At 41.4% G+C, this 24,748-nt stretch overlaps 2 protein-coding genes across 2 annotated transcripts; both read right to left on the bottom strand.

The window, feature by feature from the left end:
* Window positions 1–5,723: 5,723 nt before the first annotated feature.
* On the bottom strand, window positions 5,724–6,548 carry LOC128710999 (serine protease SP24D-like). Its single transcript, XM_053805865.1, has 2 exons — window positions 6,322–6,548; window positions 5,724–6,234 (listed from the first exon to the last, which is right to left on the bottom strand). The coding sequence occupies exons 1-2, from the start codon at window positions 6,546–6,548 to the stop codon at window positions 5,724–5,726; spliced, it is 738 nt and encodes a 245-aa protein (XP_053661840.1).
* A 1,622-nt stretch (window positions 6,549–8,170) lies between these two features.
* Window positions 8,171–21,643, bottom strand: LOC128715036 (uncharacterized). Its single transcript, XM_053809916.1, has 3 exons — window positions 21,577–21,643; window positions 16,549–16,712; window positions 8,171–9,367 (listed from the first exon to the last, which is right to left on the bottom strand). The coding sequence occupies exons 1-3, from the start codon at window positions 21,641–21,643 to the stop codon at window positions 8,171–8,173; spliced, it is 1,428 nt and encodes a 475-aa protein (XP_053665891.1).
* Between the last annotated feature and the right edge of the window lie 3,105 nt (window positions 21,644–24,748).

Here is a 24,748-nt window from a genome sequence, read left to right on the forward strand (position 1 = left end):
ATAACAGGATCGAACTCACATACGCATCACTCCAACTGACAGAACGTTTCTTTCAAAAGTAATTACGAAGCAGTCGCACCACATTTACGATTCACTTCGAACCCCCTTTATTACGCGCTCTAATTCACTCCCCAGCCATAGGCTGAACACTCATTCTAGCAACAAGCTGAACATTCACGAAACACCAACGAAGCAGCAGAATACATGTGCGACACAACACATCCTGTAACAAATATTTAATTGATACTGGCGCGGACATTTCGGTAATTTTTCCATCGGCACTTGAACGACGTCATCCATCATCGCGATCACTATTCACCGCAAACGGTAGCACTATAAAAACATACGGCACAAAACGTAGTAGTAGTGGATCTAGGGGACCTAGGGGGATGATTCTCCTTTAAACTTCTTGAAAATACAAAAATCTCTCTTATATTCCCAACCGCCAAACGAGTAAATTGTCTACAATCATCATCCGAAAGCTCCCCCAAAATTCCTTAGTTCATCCAATGTTTTGAGGCCGTCTTAACGGCTTTACGAGACATAGTTGCAACCCAACTTGGATCCTTTTATTGAAATATTAAAGATGGAGTTACGACGTTAATGCGTAGTGCAAAGGCCGCATAAACATATTCGAGAGAAGACAGTGCTTGATAGCGAACGGGTTGGAGCGAACTAAGGGTAGACCGCTAAACGGTTCGCTAATGCACGAGCAGTCAGTAAATAATGCAATTATTTAAATCATCGCATACAATCAGAGTCGATTACTGAAGGACTTTTCTCTCAATGGTTTGCTCTCAAACACTACTTACGAGTCAGTAAAAAACAACAAAATGGAGCTTCATTAATATGCTAAGCTACAGTAAGTATGTTTGTAAAACCGCACACCAGCGTCACGCTAAAACAAGAAACAATCGGTACAAAAGTAAACCCGACAAAAGGCATCATATTTCCCGCGCCAACAACGTACAACATCCATGTCATGTTTAGTCGGAAGCTGTTCCGACATTCGTTACACAAATCCCACAAATTTGCCACGTGTTGCCTAATTTTCAGCACGGAATATCTAAACAACCGCACCGCCCCGCCCCGCCCCTACCACACACGTGTCCAAGCCAGCCGTGTTCGTTCCGTTCCCGGTTCGCGTCAAATGTATTTTTAACAATCTCCAGAGACGACTGGTATTATGGTGCGCACCGGTGCACTTACACTTTTCGATCAGCGAGTGGAATAAATTAAAAATTCTCCCACGGATACGGTGTACGGCGCCGCCATGCCCCCGGTTCGCATGTCGGGTTTTGAGCTGTAAGAATGTAAAACATCATGTGTCAAATCAAGAGAAGGTAATCTAATTAACATGTTCTTCGTTTTTCCACTTCATTGCCATTCGTCCGATGATCCGATCCGGTGTTGTTTCTGCTGCTGCTGCTCCTGCTGCTGGAAAGTTTGATTCTTTCGCAGCCCGTTTGGCACCGTAACAAGGAGCGCACTGTTCTTAAGAGTTAAGAGTGTGGCCGCCTGTTAGTCTGACGGGGCTGTGCAGCGAGAACGTACAAAAGGCGGCAAGAATATTCGTTCGGTTTGCTCGTTATGACACTGCCTTCTAAGCTTGTAAGCCGGCCGGATTGTTTCGCTGGTACGGGCTGGAGCATGTGCTGTCACCGGTTAGCCGTGGCCGTGTGTCTGCCCATTATTGCTTATTCGCAAAAACCGAGCAGCTTAGGATTGTTTTCGGAAATTGAATTTTCTCTGCTCGGGTTTCTTACGCATCAGTACCAGCGTACCCCCCAAAACAGCAATGCCGCGCCCCGGCCCCGGGAAAAGGTTCGTTTGTGGAGCTAACACAATTTTTTAGGCCGCACAAATCCGGGCTCATGTTGAATCGTCATCGATGACAAGATTAGAGACCGAGTAGACCCAGCCGGAACAGACGAACGCCGGGCACGAACGAATGCAAATGGATATCGACGGTTTATCGGATTAAATCGGTTGGTTGCACCAACGGCGCAAAACAAAAGCAACAACACCAAAAACTGTCATATTTTTCGGAACAACGACCAAATTCAATATTTCGTTACCGGACGCGCTCGGATGGGCTTGAAACTTTCAAGGCTAAAGTGGAAGAAAACTGCCTTGTGCCCAACATCCGCCACAGGATGTAGCTACAATCCCAAACCGATAAATGTGTTTACTAACATAATTTTTTAACTTTACTTCCTGCCTATAAATCTCTTTCTCTTTCCCCTTAAATTAAATTAATTTCTTAAATTAAATAATTCTTAAAGTGTTTCCTTTTGTGCGGGAAACAAACCGGCCGGGATTGCCTTTTCGCTTCGCATGACACGAAGACACGAAGAGTTGGAAATAAATCTAAGTGTATGAAATGGTCCACTTCAAGACACGGCAGCATTGTCCCGGTTTTGCACAAAAGCAGCAAACAACATGCATGGACAGTGCAGAAAATGGTGAATGTTGTGCTAAATTAAAACGTCCGTTTGTTGCATAGATGCAACTGCGGTTCGCACGTGGTCGGATGGAGAATGCATTTTCATCAACATACCACACCGGCAAGACGTGAACGTGTTCGGGCGCACGTACTCACCTATGCGTGGGAAGTTTCGTTTGCCCATTGGCAACGATGCCAACCAGGAAGCAACCGTACAGCTACTAACAACAGACATCAACACGGCGCTAAGGTACGAAGCGTTTCCTAACATTCATTTGAATATTATATGCAAATACTTTACTATTTGCTACTTCACCGCTGGTAAAGTTATATATCTTCCATGCTGGTACAGGTTTTCTGGACCAGCTCTTTTCCCCATTCCCGATAGGCACTTAGCGAAGCGACATTGCTGGAACAAGATGAACAACACAATTTCGAAGGATCCTATCCTACCGAAAGGGCCAAGTTGCTTCCCTCAATCGAACCTCACACACACACACACACACACACAGTGGATGCTTTTTAAGTAGCTAATAAATGTTGCGTGCTGACTTGCAGGAGATGCAGCCTCTCTCGACCGGGTCGTGAAAATGTCCCCCGTGCTAAGAAACTTTCGTTTCGCAAAGTATGCAACGGCACATTCACAGTTCGGATGCACATGCGTCGAACATTTTGCTAACACTGTGGGCCGTGGGACGACAAATTTAGATGCGTTAATTGGAACGGCGATGGTGGGAAAGTGGCTGGAGAGCCTCTTTACTGTAATTTAGATAGTTTCTTAAGCGTGTGTGTCTGACGGTCATGACAACTAGGACGGTATGTTTATTTTGGGACGGGCTGCAGTACAAATATTAGGTTGCATCACATAACACGGTGTGGTATGACGTACAGAGCAGCAAATATTTATTGTTCTATTTCGTAGATTATATTCGAATCGTGTGTTGTTCGGTTGGCATCCTCTTTTCCGGATTGGTCAGTTCATCCGATTGACATGAAAGCTACACACAATTTCAGCAGAAGGATAGCATAATGAAGCTTCTGATGGTGGCATGTTTATTGCAAATGTAATTAGTTTTTGAACACATATTTCATTAACCAAAAATTGTTTCCCGTGTTGCAAATTGAGAAGATAGCTAACATGTTCTTTGGGATTAATAATGTAACAGATTATTAGTGCAGAGCGCAACATAAAATGTGCTATTGTTTTGTTGAAATTATTTTTAGTTTGAGAACTTTTACCATCACTCAGAACACAAGCACAGGAATGCTGTTTGTAATTAGTAAAAGTTTGTAAAATTTCTCGAAATAAATCGCTCCACGAGTAGCATGCGTGCAATTATAATCCCTATAAATAAAACCCTATAAAACTAATAGTATTATTATATAAATATATATATATATTATTACATTGCTAATTATTAAAACCGGACAAATAATCTGTTGTTGAAACATAGCTTGTCATACATCTGTTGTCTATCTACATAACTTGTCTCACCTTTCGGCGAATTTTCACACATATGTAACACATTTTTTTAATACATCAATTTGAAGGGTAATGAAATTTTAATTAAGGTACTTATTGGGCTGGCCGGCGACAACGGTCTTCACATGAACGAACCGGACCAATCCCCCGTACGCCGGGCTGGCTATCCAGGCACATACAGGCGTATATTCGGGTACGTGATGTTACCCTGCTGTAGGATTCCTCTAAATCACTCGGAGCTCACCACTCGGAGTGGTGCATTGATAGCAGCGCCGGGCTTCATACGACAGGACCGGTCCAAAATCCCATCCGGATCAATCCACCGTAGCAAGGCCTGACTATTCGGCTACGTGATAAAATTCAGTCTGGTAAGCCAGAAATCGTTCGAAGGTCGTTACTCCAAGGAGAGAGAGAGAGAGATCACGGATCTGCCTAAGCAGGTTTGTGAGCAAATGTTTCTGTTCTTCTGCTGCATGTTTCATATCAATAAAGTCCTGTGTTAGAGAAATCCATAGCAGAAAAGCCTCGCAATGCGCTTGATGATGTCCAATAATCGGAACCATGTACTTGGAACGTATCGTTGTAATGAGGACTTACGATTGTATGGTAGGATTTGTTATGCTGTTGTGTTCACCGAACATATCGTCCTGCCCAAATTCAAACGAACTGCATCAGCACCAGAACTACACTAAGCCAAGAAAGCTGGTTGATGATGTGCGCTTTGAAGTTTAGCGATAGTAACAATCCTCGCTCCAGAACGCCCAAACTCAGACCAAGTAACAGCACCCAGCATCCAAGGCCAATGTGCCTTTTCTTCTGGCTTTGAGATTTATATTCCTTTGAAGTGGTGCACAGCGTACAGTGCTCCGTAACGGTTGTCAACTTTGTATCTCCCGCAGTTAGAAGTAACCGTTCATTAATAATCAAAACAAAAATATTGTGCCCACAACACAACAAAACGTAGATTACCCTAAAAACTGAATAATACATCAATTCCTCTCTCGTTATCGATACTCCATAACCAAACGTTATTGGAGTCAAAAGGGGTAAATTTATTTACTATTTGTTTATTTCTTTATCTATAACGGCGTCAGATCGTATTGCCAGGGCCTAGGCTTGTGCTGTTCTATAAGTTATTCACTAAACATTCCTCTAAAATGCCTTATCTCAAGCATTCTCGGTTTTTGGAACGTTAAATTTAGGTGTACTTTAATATATTTACACTACAGCGTTGCAAAGTGCAGTACCAACTTTGTGCGATAAAAAAATGATAATAGGATAGAGTATTTGTTGTGTGTGTGTGTGTGTGTGTTGTTAAACCTCGTAGTCCGTCCATTTTCTACATCCTTCTTAGAAGAAAGGTTTATTGTTTTGGTTGTACCTTCTTGGAACTGACAATTTTCAATTTACTTCTTCATCTCAGTATAGACGAAATCTCTATAGACTTTTAAGAAGCTATCGACAGATGCTTTACAGCTAAACTATTTCATCCTTTTACTGTGAGATGAAATTCGTGGTACATTAAATTCACTTCTTTTGACTATTTTTACCAAAGAAAGCGAAAAGTTTCGTATGCTTTCAAGTTCCAATTTTTCTTCAAGAAAACTCTTCAGTGAGTTCGTTCTGAAAATGTGAAAACTGATTACAGAACTTTTTGTATCAAATATTTCCTCAAATCGTATTAAAATGTAATACATGCTATGAACACCATGCTTCCTCAAAAAAGTTACAATTTATTCCGCCCAACACGAACGAACTCCCTAGTGCCCATGCCCTCATTTACAGCTTGCCCCTTCACTCCAAGAATTGACGAATCCAGTCCAGATAGTACGACACTTTCGCATAACCATCGGCATGGTCTCCACCGCAGAAGTCAATGATGAAGTTGGCCACACCAACCAACTTGCCAGCGTATACGGCCGGACCACCAGAATCTCCGTTGCACGCACCATAGCTACCCTCCTTGTCGATGCAAATCAGACCCGGGCTGACGCCGTGGCAGTTTTCGTCCTCCACCACAAACATCGACGTGTACAGCAGTGCGGGCGAGGTCGGCATGTTGCTGCCTACGCGTCCGTATCCAGAAATCACCACCTCACTGCCAAGCGTAACCTCCTCATCCATCAGCTCGATCGGTTGGACGTACTTGTCAAAGTGAAACGGTTCTTTCATCTTCATCACTGCGATATCGTTCTGGAAGGACCCGTAGCGTTCGTGTGGGTGTACCGCCTGGACCTCGAACAGATGACCTCCGGCATTCAAGTGTGCTGACCCGGCGTGAACGGTAAACTGTTCGGCATCGAGACTACAAAGAAAAAGGTTTCCATCATTACAATTAAATCGAATCCATCTTCACAAACTACCCGAAGGTTCAATCGAAGTGCACACGTACACAATATCACCTTCCACCACGCAGTGGGCCGCCGTCAGAACGAGACGCTTGCCAATAATCGAACCACCGCACCGGAACATGCCGTTGTAAAAGAGCGCAATCTGGTACGGCATTTGGGTGTCTTCTGCCAACTGGCCGCCGACGATGCGGTTCCAGATTGGTACGGACAGTACCGTCCCTACCACCGCAACCAGAACCAGACCAACCGCAAACGCACAGCGAACCATCTTGATGGATGTACTTTGAAGTAAAGGAACGATTTTGCCAGAGCGTTAGACCTTTTTTTATATCCCATCCCCATCGCAGCGGGCTCTCATCAGCTGATAAGCAACCGTCATCAGTGGGAGGAATTCCACTTGTCTGCCCTTTTTTCCCACGCACTTCAGGACACTCCAAACGCTTTACCGTACCCATCCCTTTCAAGTGCCGTTCAATCCAACGCTTACTGTGCTAGAATTTATTTTAGAAAGGCTTAACAACTTACTGCTTTTAAGTGCACGTGGAAAAAGCATCTTCAGGTTACTGCTGCAGAAGCGAGATGTGCGCAAACCACTAGACAAGTGGTTCTAATTTATTTACAAATATGTTAATTTAAAAACATTTTATCGACTACAGCACAAGTCTTTAAGTTGCGTACAACTAAAGGACAACTCGCATACAACAAAGAAAGCACCTCTGCACGCCCCTGAAAAGCACAGCGATATGGGGTGAAGAATTACATTTAATTACCTTATATTGACTGAATTGTGTTGTCATCAGTTATGTTCTCCATTCCAATATTTTTTGTTTGTAAATTATACTCTTAATCACCTACTGGAATGAAATTAATGCAAACGTGAAAGCTCTGCAAACTGATTGTACGCAAGCACGCTTTTTGCTCACAACTTGTATGCTTTTTGTTTGAAGGGTTCGTCGATGCGTGAAATCTTTGTCTGCCTATTTTGTATTGTTCTGCTTATTATCGGTTACTTTTGGTGTTCTCTTTAGAGAATCTTTAGAGAAGATTCTTTCATATGCATTTTTAGTGAGTAGTCATTGAAAATAGGAATCGATTCTCAAAAGATTCATGACTCCTCCGAACAGTAACGAATCGTGCCTCTTAGAGGCCTTAATATCGTCGAGGAGGAAAGGTAGATGGTCCGATTTTTGGAAACTAATGAGCGGAGTGGGAGGCAAAATATCTAAAACATTTTCAAACAGCGAGAAAATCGATCTGACAGAGATATTAATTCATTGTCAACGAAGATGAGATCGAAATCGCAAAATAAGACGTGAACATAAAAATTCGCTTTAAATGGATAGGTAACGACAAAAATGAAATAAATCCCAAAACTTTACATTTTCCATTTATTCGCCCCATTGGCTAGCATAATTTAACTATACTCTTATGTACACCGATTGCTATCAGCCTATCTACGTTCGCTATTATTCGCCCGTAAAAACGGATTATTCACAATTCAGCCACAATGGTTCCAAAATTAAGTCTTTTCTCATGCCACTATCTAGTGCTCACCCTGCGTCCTGTATAAAATAATTGCTAGTAAATAAAACACCTTCCAGGTTATCTCGCTGTCGTTGCAAAACAGCGATACCGCGTTAAGTTAATCCTTCGTACAGTTAAAATGTAACAGCCTATCCTTACATTCTACCAAATGGTGATCAGTAAACCTATGAGAGTCAACAAGCTAAGAGAGGCTATTTGGTTTGATTGAGGAATGGAAAAAAATTGGCTCACGGTTTCTTCTAGCTATTCGTATCGTTTGTGCATCCACGCTTAACTCGTTAGTTGGCGGCACGATGGGCTGTACCTCACACGCTTTACAAGCGACATACAAGCCGATCCCATCGGCTACGCATCCAGATCGATAATTTCATCCTTAATGCTCACATACGGATGCAACAAATGTGGTGGCATTGGATCCATGTCGTCCTCGTCATCTTCTAGCTTCTGCCGTTTGCCCGATCCGTAGTCATCGTACGGGTAGGTGTTGCTATCGGAGTTCTCTCCACCATAGTACGACGACACATTGTCCATGCTTAGGTGTCGCTCCGTACCGACCGAACCCGTGTGTCCACCAACACCTCCACCACCACCAGTGCCAGTTACACCTCCTCCGCCACCGCCCTCGCTAAGCTGAGAAAAATGCATCTTGATGATGTGCTTCGAGAAGTTGGAGATCACAAATCGATCGCCCTTCTTCGTCGGCAGTTTCGACACCTTTATCTGCACCGCACACATCGGACACTTAATGAATGCGTTGTAGCCATTGCTCTCGTATGTCACGTTGATCATTTCCTCCGTGATCTGTAGCTTGATGGGTTGCTTCTCGCTCCACATGTCGATCAGCTTCACGATGCAGCCCTGGATCTTCTTGATGCGCTCCTCGTCGCTTAGCGGAGGGAACACCGTCGCCTGCTCGAATGCGAGTGGAGAGTTTTTGTGCGACATTTTCAACTCGGACAGCATCACTTCTTGCATGTCGGAGAGCGGTTGCTGGTGCATTCGGACAACCTCTTGCAATAGTTGCTGTTGTTGCTGCAGGAGTTGTTGCTGCTCTTTAGCCTGCTGTTGCTCCTTCTGTTGCTGCTGGTGGTGCTCTTTTTGTTGCTGCTGCTGTTGCTGTTGTTGCTGAGCGAGCAGTAGTCGATGTTCGCGTTCCCTCTGAATGGTAAGTTCGGTAGGTAGCCGGATAGCTGGTTCGGGGCGCTGTATTTCACTTGCCACCTTGGTGTAGTTCAGGTAAGCGCTTATCTGCAGCAGCAGCTTACGATGACCCGGCACAAGTCGAAATTCACGGGCCGGGTCACTGCAGAAGATGTGAAAATAGAACTGCGTTGCCGGTACGAGATGGATCAGTTCTTCCCGTGCAAACCGTTCCATATCGATAAAGTCGTCATCGTTCAAATTTCGAAGACTGCTTTCCGCCTCGTAACCACACATCTTCAGTAGATTCTTTAGATATATCGGTACCGGGCCACACACCTTCTCTATTCGACCCCAATCTATGCGCGATGGTTTCTGTGGCGATGCTGGCGGGAAACGTTCCTGAAATAAACGAAAATAGGAAAAGACGTATGTAAAACTTTTTTTTCAGGCGAGGACGATTTATTCCCAGTTGAAAAAAGGTTGTTCAATGTGTGGAGCGATACACAAGGAATCCTTCCCACTTTATGTATCATCTTAGAAATGAAAAAGATTCTTTTAAAATACTTTCTCTAATGGCACATAATGACGGAAAGCTTTGCAAGAGAACAGGATGAGAACCCTGCATAACTTGGAATTGAATTCAAAAATGATGTAAATTAGTCATAAAATGTGCATGTGCGTATACACAAGACATGCTGTAGCTCAGACATATTTGTAAGAAAAATATAAAACAGTTCTTTTCCTGTTTAAGTTTATAATCTTACTATTTGAGCTATTGGTAACGAAATATTTCAAAGCAAAAAAACCTATTTACAAACAAAACACCTCGTTGTTTTTCTCCTTGTTAATTCCACGACTTTTTGAAAGTTTTGGTATCCCATACCCAACCTAGTCTCTAATCTACTTTATTGTGTAAATTTTCCATAACTGAAGAGTACAAAATAAAACATGTCCAAAGCGCGACGAGATTCAAACTCAGATCGGGTGAGTTGATATACGGTGGATATACGGACAAAATGGATTTATTTTCTTCATCCAATCGGTCTGCAAACCAGTTTATGCCTTGCTTTATCAGATCTTTCAAGTCTAGCGCAATTTCACCTTGCTAGGGGGAAATTAAAATCACTAGTCATGATCAACCATCAAGTGAATCGTTTCCATCATTTCTCTTCACAATGATCAATGTTTGGTGAAAAAAAAACCCCGAACTCATTCGCTTCATTCGATCAGGCCGATAAGGGAATTTCACACTTCGCAATACACATGTATTTAAACATCATTCTTACTAGTTTACATATTCATCAAAGCTATTAATATTCATATTGTTTTTTTTTTTTTATTTTCCAACAACACTCTTCTTGCCTACAATCTCAGTCGAAAATGGAGAGAAAATTAAATACAAAAATCACGTGTGCAATTGCCAACAACTTCCTTCACTTCCGGTGACTATACAAACGAATATCTTTCTATAGAGTCGGTGTAATGTATGCGGCGAGTCGTAACGGACCACTGACTGCAGCTTTATTTCCAAAAACTAAGTAATACATAATATTCCTTACTCTCACGAGTATTCCACAGCGGCTAACAAACACGAAACGCCATGAAGAAAACGGCCCGCGCCATACTATCCTCCGTACGCAAGCGAAACGCGATGCTATTATTACAACAATGCATTTCATTATTCGAGCCTCTGGAGCTTTTTTCTCATTAAAAATTCTCGCTTTGGAAACCCGGCACGCTCATCAGCCGATAGGGGAGCGCTGAAGCAGGGAGCCGCCTAGCATGCCCGGGAACGGGCAGGCCAAGAATGGATGGAGCATGAAGAAGCTGGAATCGTAATACCCGAGCAAACAAGCACCCTTTTTTTTACAAACACCCGAAAGGAAACAGCACACTCAACCGACAGCAAAAAACTATGTCAAGACATCGGCACACCGTGAGGGCGCCTCCGGAGGTGGAATAAATACATCTGCATTTGCCAGTGTACGACGGCGCGCACGGGGCTAGACATGAGCTCCATTGGCATAATGTTTTATTGAACGTCGCCCTTGCCATATGGTGTCGCCGAAACCGCTGACTGGGTGGGCGAAACGAGGGGCAATGTGCATTGTAGTTCTGTGGCAAAAGCTCTCAAATAAGATACTTTCAAAAAAACAAAAAAAAAGAACCACCACACCACGATGCTTCTGACCCATGTCTGTCAATCACAGCAATAAAACGGCTTCGCGGCGTTGGTTTTCGCTCTAGTGCGAACATTAATTTTGGGTACAGCACGTTCAAAAGCGCATACAATGGCGAAACATTACTGCAGAAGTACGCTTTATGCACCAATTTTAATGGCACTACACGTGGACATGTAACGAGCGTCACGATTTATTAGGCTCGTGCTCATAATCGCGTTAAAACTCATTTCTTCTCCGATAAGCTTGGAGCAGTTTTAGCTTTTTACACTACGTTTGTAATGAACCTGACCCTGGAATAGTAAAAATCGATTTACATATTCAACCAGGCCGAAAACATCTTGAGCGTAAAAAAAAAAATCAAGCATGAAACACAGTCCAGTATTGATGGTCATGTAGGGAAATAATGAGCTTATGTACAACGGCAACAATTATGCTCCATTTAAGTGGTTTGTTTTTGTGTTGTTAAAGTGTACATGAATGCGAGCATATGTTGTTAAGAAAAAAAAGTAAACCAGTAAACATCAAAGAAAATGTTCGAGAAAACTAATTGCGATTTATTTTTTGGTCAACTGGAAAAGTCCAAAAAACGGTGAAAAATAAATAAACAGTTAAAATACACTACATTTCTATACGAGAACCCCTGCTTATTTCATAAAAGTAATGAACCGCTTGGAACTAAAATATTTGTCTTATTTGACCGTTTATGAACGGATCGGTTAAACGCTTTTAAAATGAAAAAAACGTATATTAAAAACTTAAATTATTATCGAACAAGAACACAACTTCGCAAAAGCATTGTTTTAATTTTACACGCCACAAAAAAACGGTTTTATTTCTATTTGTATAGGATTTAAAAAAATCGCAATAATGTTCTTAAAATGCAAGTAATTTAAATCAAATATAACTTATAAACGATTGTAACACGATCATAACGATTATTATTATTTGAGATTTTTGTTTGAAAATATGATTTTCAAAATATACTTTCATGCAAGAATAATTGTTACGTGCAAACGATTGAAACAAGTTCTAATTACCACTGAAAGTATTTTTCACCTTGTGTGTACAGGTGATATGGTGTTTTTTTTCAAATCTACCACCTTCTTTATCAATGAGCTTCTTTGTGTGATCGTCACCAAAACTATCCAGTGAAAAATACCTTCCACCAGCTACAAAAGCGTCTTATTTCACAGCGAAACCTCGTTTGTTCACCCAGGGTAAGTATTTTCCAACCGGTACGGTACGATACTTCGGCACCACTTGCGATGTGCTGAAACTGCAATGAATATATTGCTTTATATCTTTGCCCCGGCAAATGCAAATTTGGTTTGCGCGACGTGGCACTAACCGCGAAGAGCGGGTTTGCCGGATTTTAAGTACAAAAGTGACGATTCAGCGCAATCGTACAAAATACACGGGTACACGAGCTTCCAGCGCACGGCAAAATATGTCCCCGGAATGGATGGCCGCCACCAAACACTACGAGCTGCCGGTTGCGGGAAAATGGTGTGTTTAAAAAATCTACAAAATCGAAATAAAAACATACCCAACCATAGGCATGCAAGCGGAGGTATGGCAAAAGAAAACACACATTAAAACTTCACAAAGCATCAAAAGCTAGCATCGGCAAGAAGTGGCCGTGTGCCAGTCAGCCAGCCAGCCAAGCAGTCAGCCCGTTTGAGTGTGAATATGCGCGAACCAATTTCGAAATACGCGCCAAGCACTCGGAACGAAAAATACCACACAATGGGCAACTAGTGGTTGCCCAAGGCCCTCCACACAGCCTAGCGTCTAGTATTCGTTCGCTAGTAATATGGTGGAAACGGTAGTAGTAGAAGCAGTGGGAAAAGCGTTATCCCACCAACAGGCTACCGTAATAGGGCCCTCAGCACCCGAAACCCTGCCCGTTCTGCTGTCCTCCCATTCGTGTATTACAACAATAAAAAATAAAACTACTCACCAAATGGGGCCACAGCCAGTAGAGCAGATGGCAAAGTACGCGTACGCAACCGACGGCTCTAAGCCAGTGCCGAAGAATACTCTAATCGCCGTCAGAAAAACGAGAGACACTTTGTGGAAATATAATCATAATAAATACGGAATAGCGCCTTCGCGAGCGCGTCAAAACCAGGCCAGCGTTCCCGCGAATGGCAGCGCATTATTCGCTGCGGGCAAGAAACTATTCCCTATTCCAAATGATAAATGAGAAACCGCTGAGCTGGCAGACAATGCGCCTCGGGAGAAGTGTAAAAAAGACACGGCTCGTAGCGGGGCTCGGTGCAGCATAAATGGGCAAACGCAGCCGCAACAACATCGCTGCGCTTGTCCGGCGGTCGTTTGGATATTGGAGGAAATCTTCTCCATCACGTCAAGGTCCAAAAGATCTCTGGCGCAACGCGCAGAGACACAAAAGCTCAACCGACTTATCGGTTGCTCTCGCTGTTCGACAAAGCACAAAGCGACCAGCGGCGGGGGAATCTTTGAAAATGTATTCCGAATATGCTTAACTTTGCTGGCCCCTCGCCGTCACTGACAACAAGTTCCGAACGGCCACCCGAAGGGAATATGGTTGACCCTTGGGTGAATAGTAATGATGGGTAAAGTAGCCACCGCACGTACTTTCGGAACCGTCAGGTCAGCTCGGAACGACATTTCCTGCTTATCACCCGGCAATACATATTCGGTCACCGCTCGTCACATCCGCTCCGTGACGCCGTGGGCCATCATTATTCGCCCGGTACGCATCTTTCGCGATAAGCAAGCGCTGGGTGGGTCGTAATATCGAGACTTCCTCTTTTGGTGCTGTTACTATTTTACTCACTTTCTGCAGCACTCCAGGGCGTATCGTGTGCCGATGGTGTGAGCAAGAATGTAATTTCAATATTCCTCGCAACGCGGGTGCTTCCCCTCTCTGGTTCTTATCTTCCGCCCATCGTGCTGTTGTGTGTCACTTAAGTACTACCATTGCTTGATCTATCAGACATTTCCATGCCAGTGGAGCTGGCTGCAAATTGATTGTACGTAAATAAATATATACTGCTCTTCATGCGGGGCATTTCTGGCTATCTGTCTTTATCATTTACTACATACAACATAAATAAGACGTGATTTTGTTAGCATTAGACATAAGAATTTTAAAACATTAAATTGGATAGCTCATATTTACATTCTGTCCAAAATCATCATCAAATTCTCCATCATTGACAATAGTCAAATTACGAGAAAACAGTAGCCGGCAAAAATATTTAATGACAAGCATTTAAAACTATACATTCGACAAGATCTTTTCAAAACTATCCACAGCACCAGCGATCGCTAGTGTACTGACGCAGAGCCATGTAAAAAAATATTGCAACAAATATATATTTTGTATACAAATATTACACAGTGAAGAATTTAATAAAGCAACAATTGATCACACATAATTTTAAGTTTAATCCGTCCCAAACTATAACCACCTTATTACTCCAAATCCAAGGATGATAACGCACAGTAATTGAACGATTTTTTATTTTACTTTTATCTGTATACCGGATGCAGCTTGATTCCACCACCAAACATTAAGGAATATTTCTTTACGTTTCTTATTAAATGGACACACCCTTCTGCCACCCATGACTCTAACCCTAATCATACTAATTCACACACACTCAGTGATTCACACGTGATTCACACTTAACTCAGTTAAATCAGTTAATTAGATATTCGGTCAAAATACCGTGAATGAGTCAGTTGATTCGAATCTCGCCAGAGTTAGTATAACTCATTCTTGTGTAACACACCGATGAATTTTATAACTCACTCATTGTGGGTGAGTTGATAATAGCCACAGCGAATTGAACCTCAATGTAACTCGCTTATGAATAAACTCGTTCGTGACTTAAACCATATTTAATGAGTTACATAATGAAACCAACTACCCAAAGCAAACCAAAGTTTTAAATCAAAGGGCAAAATAGAATCATTCGAATTTGAAAATATTTGTTTACTTCGAAAAAAAAGAACGTACTGAATAAAAGAGTCGATTTTAGAGTTAACTCCTAACTAGTTTATTCAGAATCAATTCACTTTAGTGAGTCGTTGCTTCCTTCACTATTTGCAATAATCAGTAACCCCTAGCTTTTGAGGTTTGGACGGATATAAAAAAGTGAGAAAAATCAGACTAGAAACAATTTTATTGCTAATGTCTACTTGCCTTTACCAGAAGTTAACGAACACTGATGATGTTTTGAAAATAATACTACGGTTTTATGTAAGGTTTTTAAAAGGTCAAACGGGTCATATTCAGTAAAGTATAGTGTGTAATATCTATTCTCATTGGTGATGATGTTAAATCGTACAACCCACTCTACAACAAAATTAGCGACAAGAATAAATTCATTGACTTTTATCGATATCCATCATGTACCATTAATATCTGTTAAACGATAGCATTATTTTTATAATAGCTAAAAATTATTAACAATTTTATTTGCCTCCAAATCAAACGAACTATGGAAGAAAAACACCTTTCAGTAGTATCGCACATTGCTGTAGGATTTCGGTATGTAAGTTATTATCATTATGATCTGCCAACACCATTTGAACGCGATCGTGTTTGCCCTAAATGAACCCAACTTCGTGGAGTGTTCCCTCCGCTAGCTTGCCACAAAAGACAAAAGAATATTAAAATAAATAGAAATCTATTAAAAATGCCATCATGATCCGATTAAAGGCGATACATAGGCCGTGAAAATGTACGCAATCAGTTCGACAACGGGGATCGGCTCACTATGGAAAATAAATCAGCAATAGTTTTCTTGTGGGAAACAGTTTATCCAGCGATTCTAAAACCTAATTCCAGCACGAATGATTCGTAAAACTACTCCACAAGTAAAAAACTAAACACATAGCGTATTTCATTTGGGCAAATAGATGATCTGTTTGAAATTCTAAGCCAGGGTCATGTACCACATCGGAAAATGGTAGTAGAGCATAAAACTGTGATGTAAAAGCCCATTAGTTTCACCAATAAAACGACGTCACAAATTAAAAATCGTGTCAATTGGGATGTTTTTTCGTACAGATCGCTTTCATTATCGTTTACAATCTACCCGCTAATAGTATCTAGCTCACGGAACATAAAAACATGAAGTAAGTTACCCAATAATGCCTAATTAGTAAACGAAAAACCGCTATAGAATGCTGTGGAAAATGTACGACTTTAGGCTTATTTATGAAAAGAAAACATTTTTAACGAAACTAACACAAATAAAATAAATTCTACTCCTAAATCGTGGTTGTTTCTAGCTTAATGAGGATCGCCTCCCTCCATTCGGAGATTCATGTTCAACAAAATCATAAAATCCCATATGTTTTCCACATCAAATCGTTCGCCTCCCTCCCCCTCTCGCTTACCTTGTCATCCAACTGCAACTCCGCAAAGGCGGGCCGTTCCGTTAGGTTCTCCTTGTACTCCTCGTACCGCTGCAGGAACTTGGCCCGCTTACCAATGCGTGGTATTATCTCCTTGATCATATCGTACTTGAGGCACTTGAAGGCAGCTTCATCGATTTCCTCCTCTGTCGGTATGCAAGCGCCCGAGTGTGTGCGTGTGTGTGAATGTGGGCAGCAAATTGTGACGAAATAAGTCATCGGACAGAGAAGCAGATATTCCCGCATTACGGAATAAATTACGGAACACGAGCCGGCGGAATACGGCACCCGAGTTGGGCCCGAGTCGTTGTTTCAATTGGAAGCCATGAAAAGGGAAAGAAAGAGAGTAAGAGATGGAAAAATATGAAATGGTACAGTGAGCACAGGCAGTGGAATAAGATCTGTAAAAGCAGGGCATCGCATTAACGACCAGAGCCGCGCCAACCAAACTGCCACACGTTTGACGGAAGACTTGAATAAGAGTGAGCCGATACTACCACCCAGAGCGACAAGACGTTCCCCAGCCAGTTGCTCAAAAAGTACTGCGCTGGTGCACGGTGAAGAGAACAGGGGGGGACAAGGGACGCATATTTTCTTTTAGTATTACTCGCATATAGACAAGACATTAAAACGGTGCCGAGTTGGTGGTTGGAGGGTGCTCAAGTGAGTATTATCTACGCTGGAAATGGGACCGTGCATGGACTGCAACCGAGCAGAGACTCCAAATATGAGACGTGTAGTCCACACACAACGTCAACCATCTGTACGGAGATGCATGAAGAAATGTCGAAGTAATAATGGTTGCGCAGCAGTTCGACGCTCGTATTTCCCGAAGCTGCTCACCCAAAGCGAGGATGCATCTTGCAGGCTAGCGCGGAGCCGTGGTGCGGTGGTGTCTATTGCCAAGCGATGGTGATACGATTATGGGTCCCCTTAGTTGTCAAACCGAACTCTCCGCAAGTTGTCTTTTCCAGCATGGAATCCACTTCCAACCATACGTGTGTACGGCTCGAGACGCTCGATCGTGCGCGATCACACATACGGAAAATTACACCAATTGCAACGACTGCGGCCCTAGGAAGTATTGGTTCGAGCTTACGCAAGAGCGTAATACAAACCGTGCTGCAGCATATCGCATAAAAAGTGTGCACACCGCGTATGTGTCGTGTGCGTGCCCCCCCTTGGTTTCCCTTACGTTCTGTGCAATTTTCGTGATCAATCACCCTTTTCGAAGCCCTTTCTAACCGAGCGCGATCAGGGGAGGAAGACAGTTGTCTGCAATGAATGAAAATATACGAAAGAAAAACTGTGTGTAAGCACACACTCCGTCAGAAAAGCTTCCTGTCCGTCCGCATGCTTCGTTGTTTGTGGACATGCGGTGTGTGACGAACCAGCACACAGACACACAAGTGCAAGCTGTTAGCGCACGCGAACCAATTGTTGCCGGGGTAACGAGATAAGGGCACGGTTCGACGGTATAGTTCCCAACAAATGGGCACCGAAATCAACACAATTTGCCATTTTTTCGCAATAAATGATAATAGCCGTCATTTCCTAGGGCACGGCGCATGCTCACCGCCTGTGCTTTAGTGAATTTGGTGCGTCCTAAACGAGGCACAAAAACTATTAGCAACATGTTATCCACAGTTGCGAGCGTGGAAGGGAGAAGAAGACGCCCGATTGAAAACAATTTTGTCGTAGTGCTTTCGGTGTGGCAACGTGGACAACAAATATGGAATATCTGGCAGAATTCCATCGAATTTCTGCCATCATAGCACATCTGAAGATGGAAAAATTCGTATGCAAATAGGAAAAAAGGAAAAGACCCTCTATGGTCTAATGGGACAATTGAATGGAAATGAAGTGTTTTCACATTCTGGCTCTTCTCTTATGAATTTCATTTTAAAAAAACAAAAACACAATTCGTTGATTTTTATATTCTATTTTAGACCATGATGTTGCTGTTATCATAAGAAAACATGGTACATGAATATTCAAAAATGATTTTAAAATAGGCAGAATATTGAAATTAAATGCAAAAAACATCCGATTTTTTCCAAAAACAAATTCTTCTAATGCTTAGAAATCATGAATCAGTAATAATACATACAGTGCAACAAAAACAAAGCCAGTAACCCATATTGATTGTTATATTCACCATTTTTCTTCATACTACAAACACTTCACAATGTTCTTTTTCGAATAACTTCAATTCTAGTTTTAATTTATCAATTTTAATTTATTCATGTGCATAATTTCACACCTTCTTTCATACTTTGCCTTGCCTAAAATGTTCTTCGTGTTAAACTACGTCTGCAAAATGTTCGAAATAAAATCCACAGGGCTTTTACATATGCTTTAAAGCCTTAAGACTAGAAAGGTTTTTCATAACTTTTGGACAATTTATGCCATACACGTGCATGCACGTAGAACTGTTGTCTTTACTATGGTTTGCTAAAACTCAGACGTTTAAAATTTTTGTAAAATTTAGTTTTCAATTTGACGCGCGTGAAAGCTTTTCACTTTGCGAGAGAACGTATACAATTATTATAACAAAATGGAGTCTTCTTTGTGTTAGATTGTTGAAAAAACCCTTGTGAAAATGAAGATTATGTGGCCTAAAAAACATTTCTACAAACTACCGACATGGTTTAGACGATAACGTTTTAACATAAGCTTTCATGGGAAAACGAAACTGCTATCTACTCAAACAACGGTTTATAATCATAATTTCCGTTACATTCGTTTAAGATAAATCCGATACATGATTGTTTGAAACTGTTTGTTTGATAACCATAATAAGCCTTGTAGTCTTGTCTTAGCACATCCTAAATTTCACGACAAAATCTTTCAAGGGTTGGTTTAAATAAAAAAATAGATTTAGCATGTCCACCCTTTCTGGTCAAACATGAATATTTACGAGACTGCCCAACAACAACAGCTGATTATGACCGTATTCTTGATGTATGAAGAATGGAAAATATGCCGAAGACTCGTGCATTAGACATCTCAGGACTAATTACCTAACTACCTTCAGGTTGTAGGGCCAATAAAGCAAAAGATTCTTCAAAAACTAAACATTGTCTTGTTCAAGTTAATAGTCCTGCATTGTCAAAGACGCTTAATGTAATGTTTTATCTGTTGTTAAAGGTTGTTTTCGAGGATCGTGGCTGCAACAAGCATCTTCTATCAACTTGTGCTGATTAACAGTTGAAAAGTCTTTGTTGTGAAACCCTAAAATCAACATCTATTGAAGCCCTGCAGGAGTTTGCTCCAAAAAAGTACAATTATGACATCTTATGCCATAGTTTTCATATTTTAACAATATTTGATTCTGTAATTAGTTATGATTTTTAAATATCGATTGCCCATTGATATATATTTGTCAGGAAATTCTTAAATACTTCAATACCAATTAAAAATAAAGACAACTGTTTAACTTCCAAATGTTCCAACAGGTACATTCAATTTTTCCAATCGTACGTCAAGAATCTTCTTTGTTTCATAAGCTTTTCCCCAGAGGCAGTTGATTAACGGTATCGCAAGAGATCAATAAAATATTTAGTGAATAAAAACGTTATGGTTCACAGTTGGTGCAGGAAAACAATGGTCGTGATGAGCACCGGTGTTAGGTAAGCTCCCGAGCTACAACATAACATGCATTCGAACAACTACACCACGCAAGGGAACTGGCTTATATTCGGATCGTTCGGATTACATCAACACAATATTTCGTACCAACCAATCGAACGAGCTCGGTAGAATATTGTGGAACCGGCATCCAAAAACTTCGAAGCCACGTTGCCGTACCCGCACCGAAATACCCAAATAGTGCGATAGGGAATGAAACGAAGGGACCAGACAGAAAACTACAGTAAATGAAGAACATTCAAACACAACGTGGCAAGGTCGTGGCAAACAGTCGGAACATCGGTCGGGACGGTGGAAAATGGTGCTTAGCCATGGACGAAGAAGAACAAAAAGACAAGATATAATTCTCATTGCAATTCAAATTAAATTTCACTCCACTAGTGAAACACAACCGTCCTCCTAACTGTCGTAACGTACCGATGGAGTCGCTACTACCAACGAACAAGGGAATTACAGTGCGGAAAGGTTGGCGTGGCGCCTCGCCAAAGACGAACAATTGCGTTATTTACCAACTTGAAGGAATTCCAGTTAGTGTGTGTGTTGGTGTGTATGTGTGTGTATTTGTATGCGGGCAAGAGAAGAGAAAGAGAGTGAACTGAATGGGGAAGATATTGCAACACATTTTCAAAAGTTTCCACGTAATTAAACTGTGAACGAAATTTCTGCCCTTAGTAAATGAAGTTTTCATACATAAGGGATGTCCGTGTGTGCGTGTGTGTATGTGTGGGCAGAATTGCTTGTGGAACTTCAATTTTGAAGTCTGTGTAGGTAGTATTTGTGCGAACGTAAAACTATGCAAAAATAATCACATTTGTTGGTGGCTCATGATCATCACCATTGCGTCAGTACACTACTCGTACGGGTACGACCAAAAGCACTATTTTATTCATTATATGATTGGCTAGGAAAAATACGTACCGTCCCATTCAAAGCTCATTTTACACACAAACGGGCAATGATATCACGAAAAAGCTTGTGTACGAAAAACTGCCCCGACCTGCAGCAAACATGTTAAACATGCAAACATTAAACAGTACTGTAACTAGAAAACAACTTCTTCCCTTTTACGTGCCTTTATTGATGGGAAAAAGGTAGCGTGAGAGGAAATAAATTTCGTTGTCGAGTCCAAACATTTTTTTTATTACGCCTTTTTTTGTGTTGTTGATGTTTTTTTTGTGTTGCTCCCAAACTATAATCAACATACTGATATGCACGGACATCCTCTCTTTTTGCCCTGTTGTGCTCTCTTATCTCTCGCGGTGCGCTCTCTCTCTCTCTGGCTCTTGTTCGACCCATCTCACTTCCTGCGCAACCGGAAACGAAATGATGGGATTGTGGAACATACTTTCGGTACATTACCTTGAAACACTTTTATCAGTTCCGGCATGTTCCAACCGTTGAGCAGATTTTTGACATACGTATCCATTACTATCTATGCTGCGGACAGTGCTGATGCTGACGACGGATCGTGACACGAAGATGTCGCAATAAAGGGAAACTTGTGCACGAAAAGCAGGCGTTGAACTTTTGTTTTGGCTACTGCACACACTTCACTGCACGTCGCTTTATCGCTCTTACTGTACTTTCGAACCAATTTGCCGGGATATTGCCATTAACTTGCTTTTGGATGGAGCAATTTTACAATCACTTGTCATTAGACGCTTGTTGTAGAGGCCGCCCGGCTCAAAGTTGCTGTGTACACCAACCCGCAACAACAAACACTTGTCACATTTCACCAACTCTTCTCACACGCAAGAGCTATTGCAACCCTGCCCATACAACGCACTTGATCATTCACTCTGCTTGTACCGTAAACGATTTTCCACACTAGCGGAAACTGTAGCACCCGGGCGCAAACCGGAAGCTACGTACGGGAAAGGAACGCAGGAGGACAATGTACCGGAACCAGCGTTATGCCGAAGGAATGCGTCCACGGCGGTTCCCGCAGCACGATTGCACACGCGATGACAACGCGATGACACACCGCAATAATGCTACCGCACACAGTGGTTTCTCCTTTGGAACTAATTTTTTTTCTTCCCCAGACGAAAATCCAAGACGGTGCTTGTTGCGTTACTCAATAGAGAGAGAAAAAAGGCGAGAAGGAGAGTTTTGACATGCGAGAGGCTAAATGTTTCGCTCCCACATTTATGCTCTGCGGGGCCTTTTTCGGCAGGGCTAGGCAAGCTCTTCAAATTAAGGGAACGATGGTTGGGACGCCGTATTGGTAGCGGACCCGTCTTCAGACGACAGGAGCTCAACATCCCATCCGGATCAATCCCCCGTAGCAAGGACTGACTGGCAACCGCATGCATGGTAGAGTAAGTCTAGTAGGCCAGAAATGGTCTAACCTAGTAGGTCGTTACACCTAGAAGAAAAAAACATATGCTCATTATAGATTTTCAACAAGTAGATTGCTAAAACCGTTTTTGATCTTTTCACTTCTTCTATTCTACATAGAATTAGTATAAAGTTTCAAACTGAGCGATCCTCGCAAGGATTGATGATCCAACCGACTACGTAGTAAAAATAAGTCTATTATTCCAAGAATTGGCAGAGAGAATGGGCAGAAATGGGTGTTGTGCTTAATACATCTTTGGAGAAGAATCAATCTTTAGGGAAGAGTAATTCAAGTCAGAAATAAACAATCAAAAGATTCATGAATCCTCTGAGCAATGGCGAAACAAGTCGTATGGAGGTAGCGAAAATATGTTGGGCGAACGATAAAGAGGGGGGAGCTCGCGATCATTAATATGGGATCTTCAAATTCATGAATCTTTAGAACAGAGATCCAGATTATTTCATTCAGTTAAAGATTCAATCATATTAATGATTCTGAATCAGATTTACCCAAAACTACATTTAACATACATATTTTACTAGCTCATAGCATATAGTTGATACGTCTAATCACATCTGATTGAATAGATAATACAGATAACATAATCATAATAATACAGATCACACAAATAATATAAAAGATAATGCATATAATTTAACAGATTATGTATTAACCTTAATTAATATGGCAAGCAACTTTCAGTATTTCATACCATTTACATAAAATATTATGTATTTGACACTTCTACAAACCGTATTAGTATCGACCCGCTGAGATGAATCAGTTACTTGCAAATAACTTGTGTCACAGGTCAAACGAAATCATTATCTGATGTTTTGAGATTACAGTTATTATGGTCATTAAGAATCTCTTTCAGCACACATGGGATTAGCATCATACTATTGGTATTTTTGGAAACGAGATTTTTAATATTAAAGATGTATTTAACAGCGGGTGAAGTGGAAATACAGGTTTTTTATTATTAGTGTAATTATGGCAATCGTGAAAAAATATGTATCCGGGCGAAAACAACGTAGCCTGCCCTAGGTGTTACATAATCAATAATATAGCTTGATTGATTAATTAAAAGAATGATCTTGATTGAATAATCATAAGAAGGTTAATAGAACTTGAAGGATATATTTTTTCACTCCAAAAGACCTAATGAATTCTTGTAAAACTTCTGCAATTGCACAAATATACCCTCTATGATACTTCATTAATAATATAGCTTTATTGATTAATTAATAAGAATAATCTTGATTTAGTAAGAATGAGAAGGTTAGTAGAACTTAAGCGATGTTATTTTGGACTCCAAAAGAATTGCAAAACTTCTGCAATTGTAAAAATACACCGCAAAAGTCATTTATTTTTTCGTTAAGAAAAAGAAACTTTACTTCAATGATTGCTCACCCCTGATTTTAGGGTTTACGCATCGTAACTTGCCTGCCCATAAACCTGTGCCGAGAGCGTTGCTAAATGTGGGGTGAGCGCATGCACATACACTCGCATAGGGCCACCACCCCAATGAAAGCGCCGTTGTTGCGTTCAACACGTGCTGCGGTACAATCTTCACAAACCGGTAAGAGATTGTAAATAAACAATCGCTCTCGCACACTCCGGCACCGTTCGACGAACTTCCCGCGAGAGCTTCAACTCTCGCATCGGACTGGAAGAATAAACCTTATTTTAATCAATTAAAACCACCTGTCCTGCGTTGTACGCATTTTTCTGCTCATGCTCACACTCTCCTTTAACCATCCACGGGGTTTTGCTCTCCACCGTGTTTCACTCGATTGCACACTCATGGAAAAACAGCTGGGCCAACTGTTTTCTATCCGTCAGTCAGTTTTGCTGTTCGCCAATGTCATATCATTTTAAAATTAATTATTCGAACACCCGTTCTATTTTACAACGCAATCTTGTTTTTTTTTATAATCATATGCACCGAAGAAGAAGTAGAAAACACGCTAAACATGTATAATCATCGTTCGTGAGTCGTATACACATGCTGCTAGCTATGCATTTCTTTTCGCCGTCCAACTCGCTTTAGCCCGGAGCTGGAATTATTATCGATTGTATGTATCATAATAATGTGACTTCCATCGGTTTGAGTTCCAAATTTAGGCCACAAGCCAACTGACCTCGACAATTTGTAGAAAGGGGGAGAAAAAAAGGAACAAACATTTT

The sequence above is a fragment of the Anopheles marshallii genome, chromosome 3 (assembly GCF_943734725.1).
Source record: "Anopheles marshallii chromosome 3, idAnoMarsDA_429_01, whole genome shotgun sequence".
Classification (NCBI taxonomy): domain Eukaryota; kingdom Metazoa; phylum Arthropoda; class Insecta; order Diptera; family Culicidae; genus Anopheles; species Anopheles marshallii.

Coding starts and splice junctions, on each gene's coding strand:
- LOC128715036 (XM_053809916.1), bottom strand. CDS start 21,643: ATGGATACGTATGTCAAAAATCTGCTCAACGGTTGGAACATGCCGGAA. Junction 16,713..21,576: donor ACTGATAAAAGTGTTTCAAG/GTAATGTACCGA, acceptor GCATACCGACAG/AGGAGGAAATCGATGAAGCT. Junction 9,368..16,548: donor AGTTGCAGTTGGATGACAAG/GTAAGCGAGAGG, acceptor CGTTTATTTCAG/GAACGTTTCCCGCCAGCATC.
- LOC128710999 (XM_053805865.1), bottom strand. CDS start 6,548: ATGGTTCGCTGTGCGTTTGCGGTTGGTCTGGTTCTGGTTGCGGTGGTA. Junction 6,235..6,321: donor GTGGTGGAAGGTGATATTGT/GTACGTGTGCAC, acceptor TTTTCTTTGTAG/TCTCGATGCCGAACAGTTTA.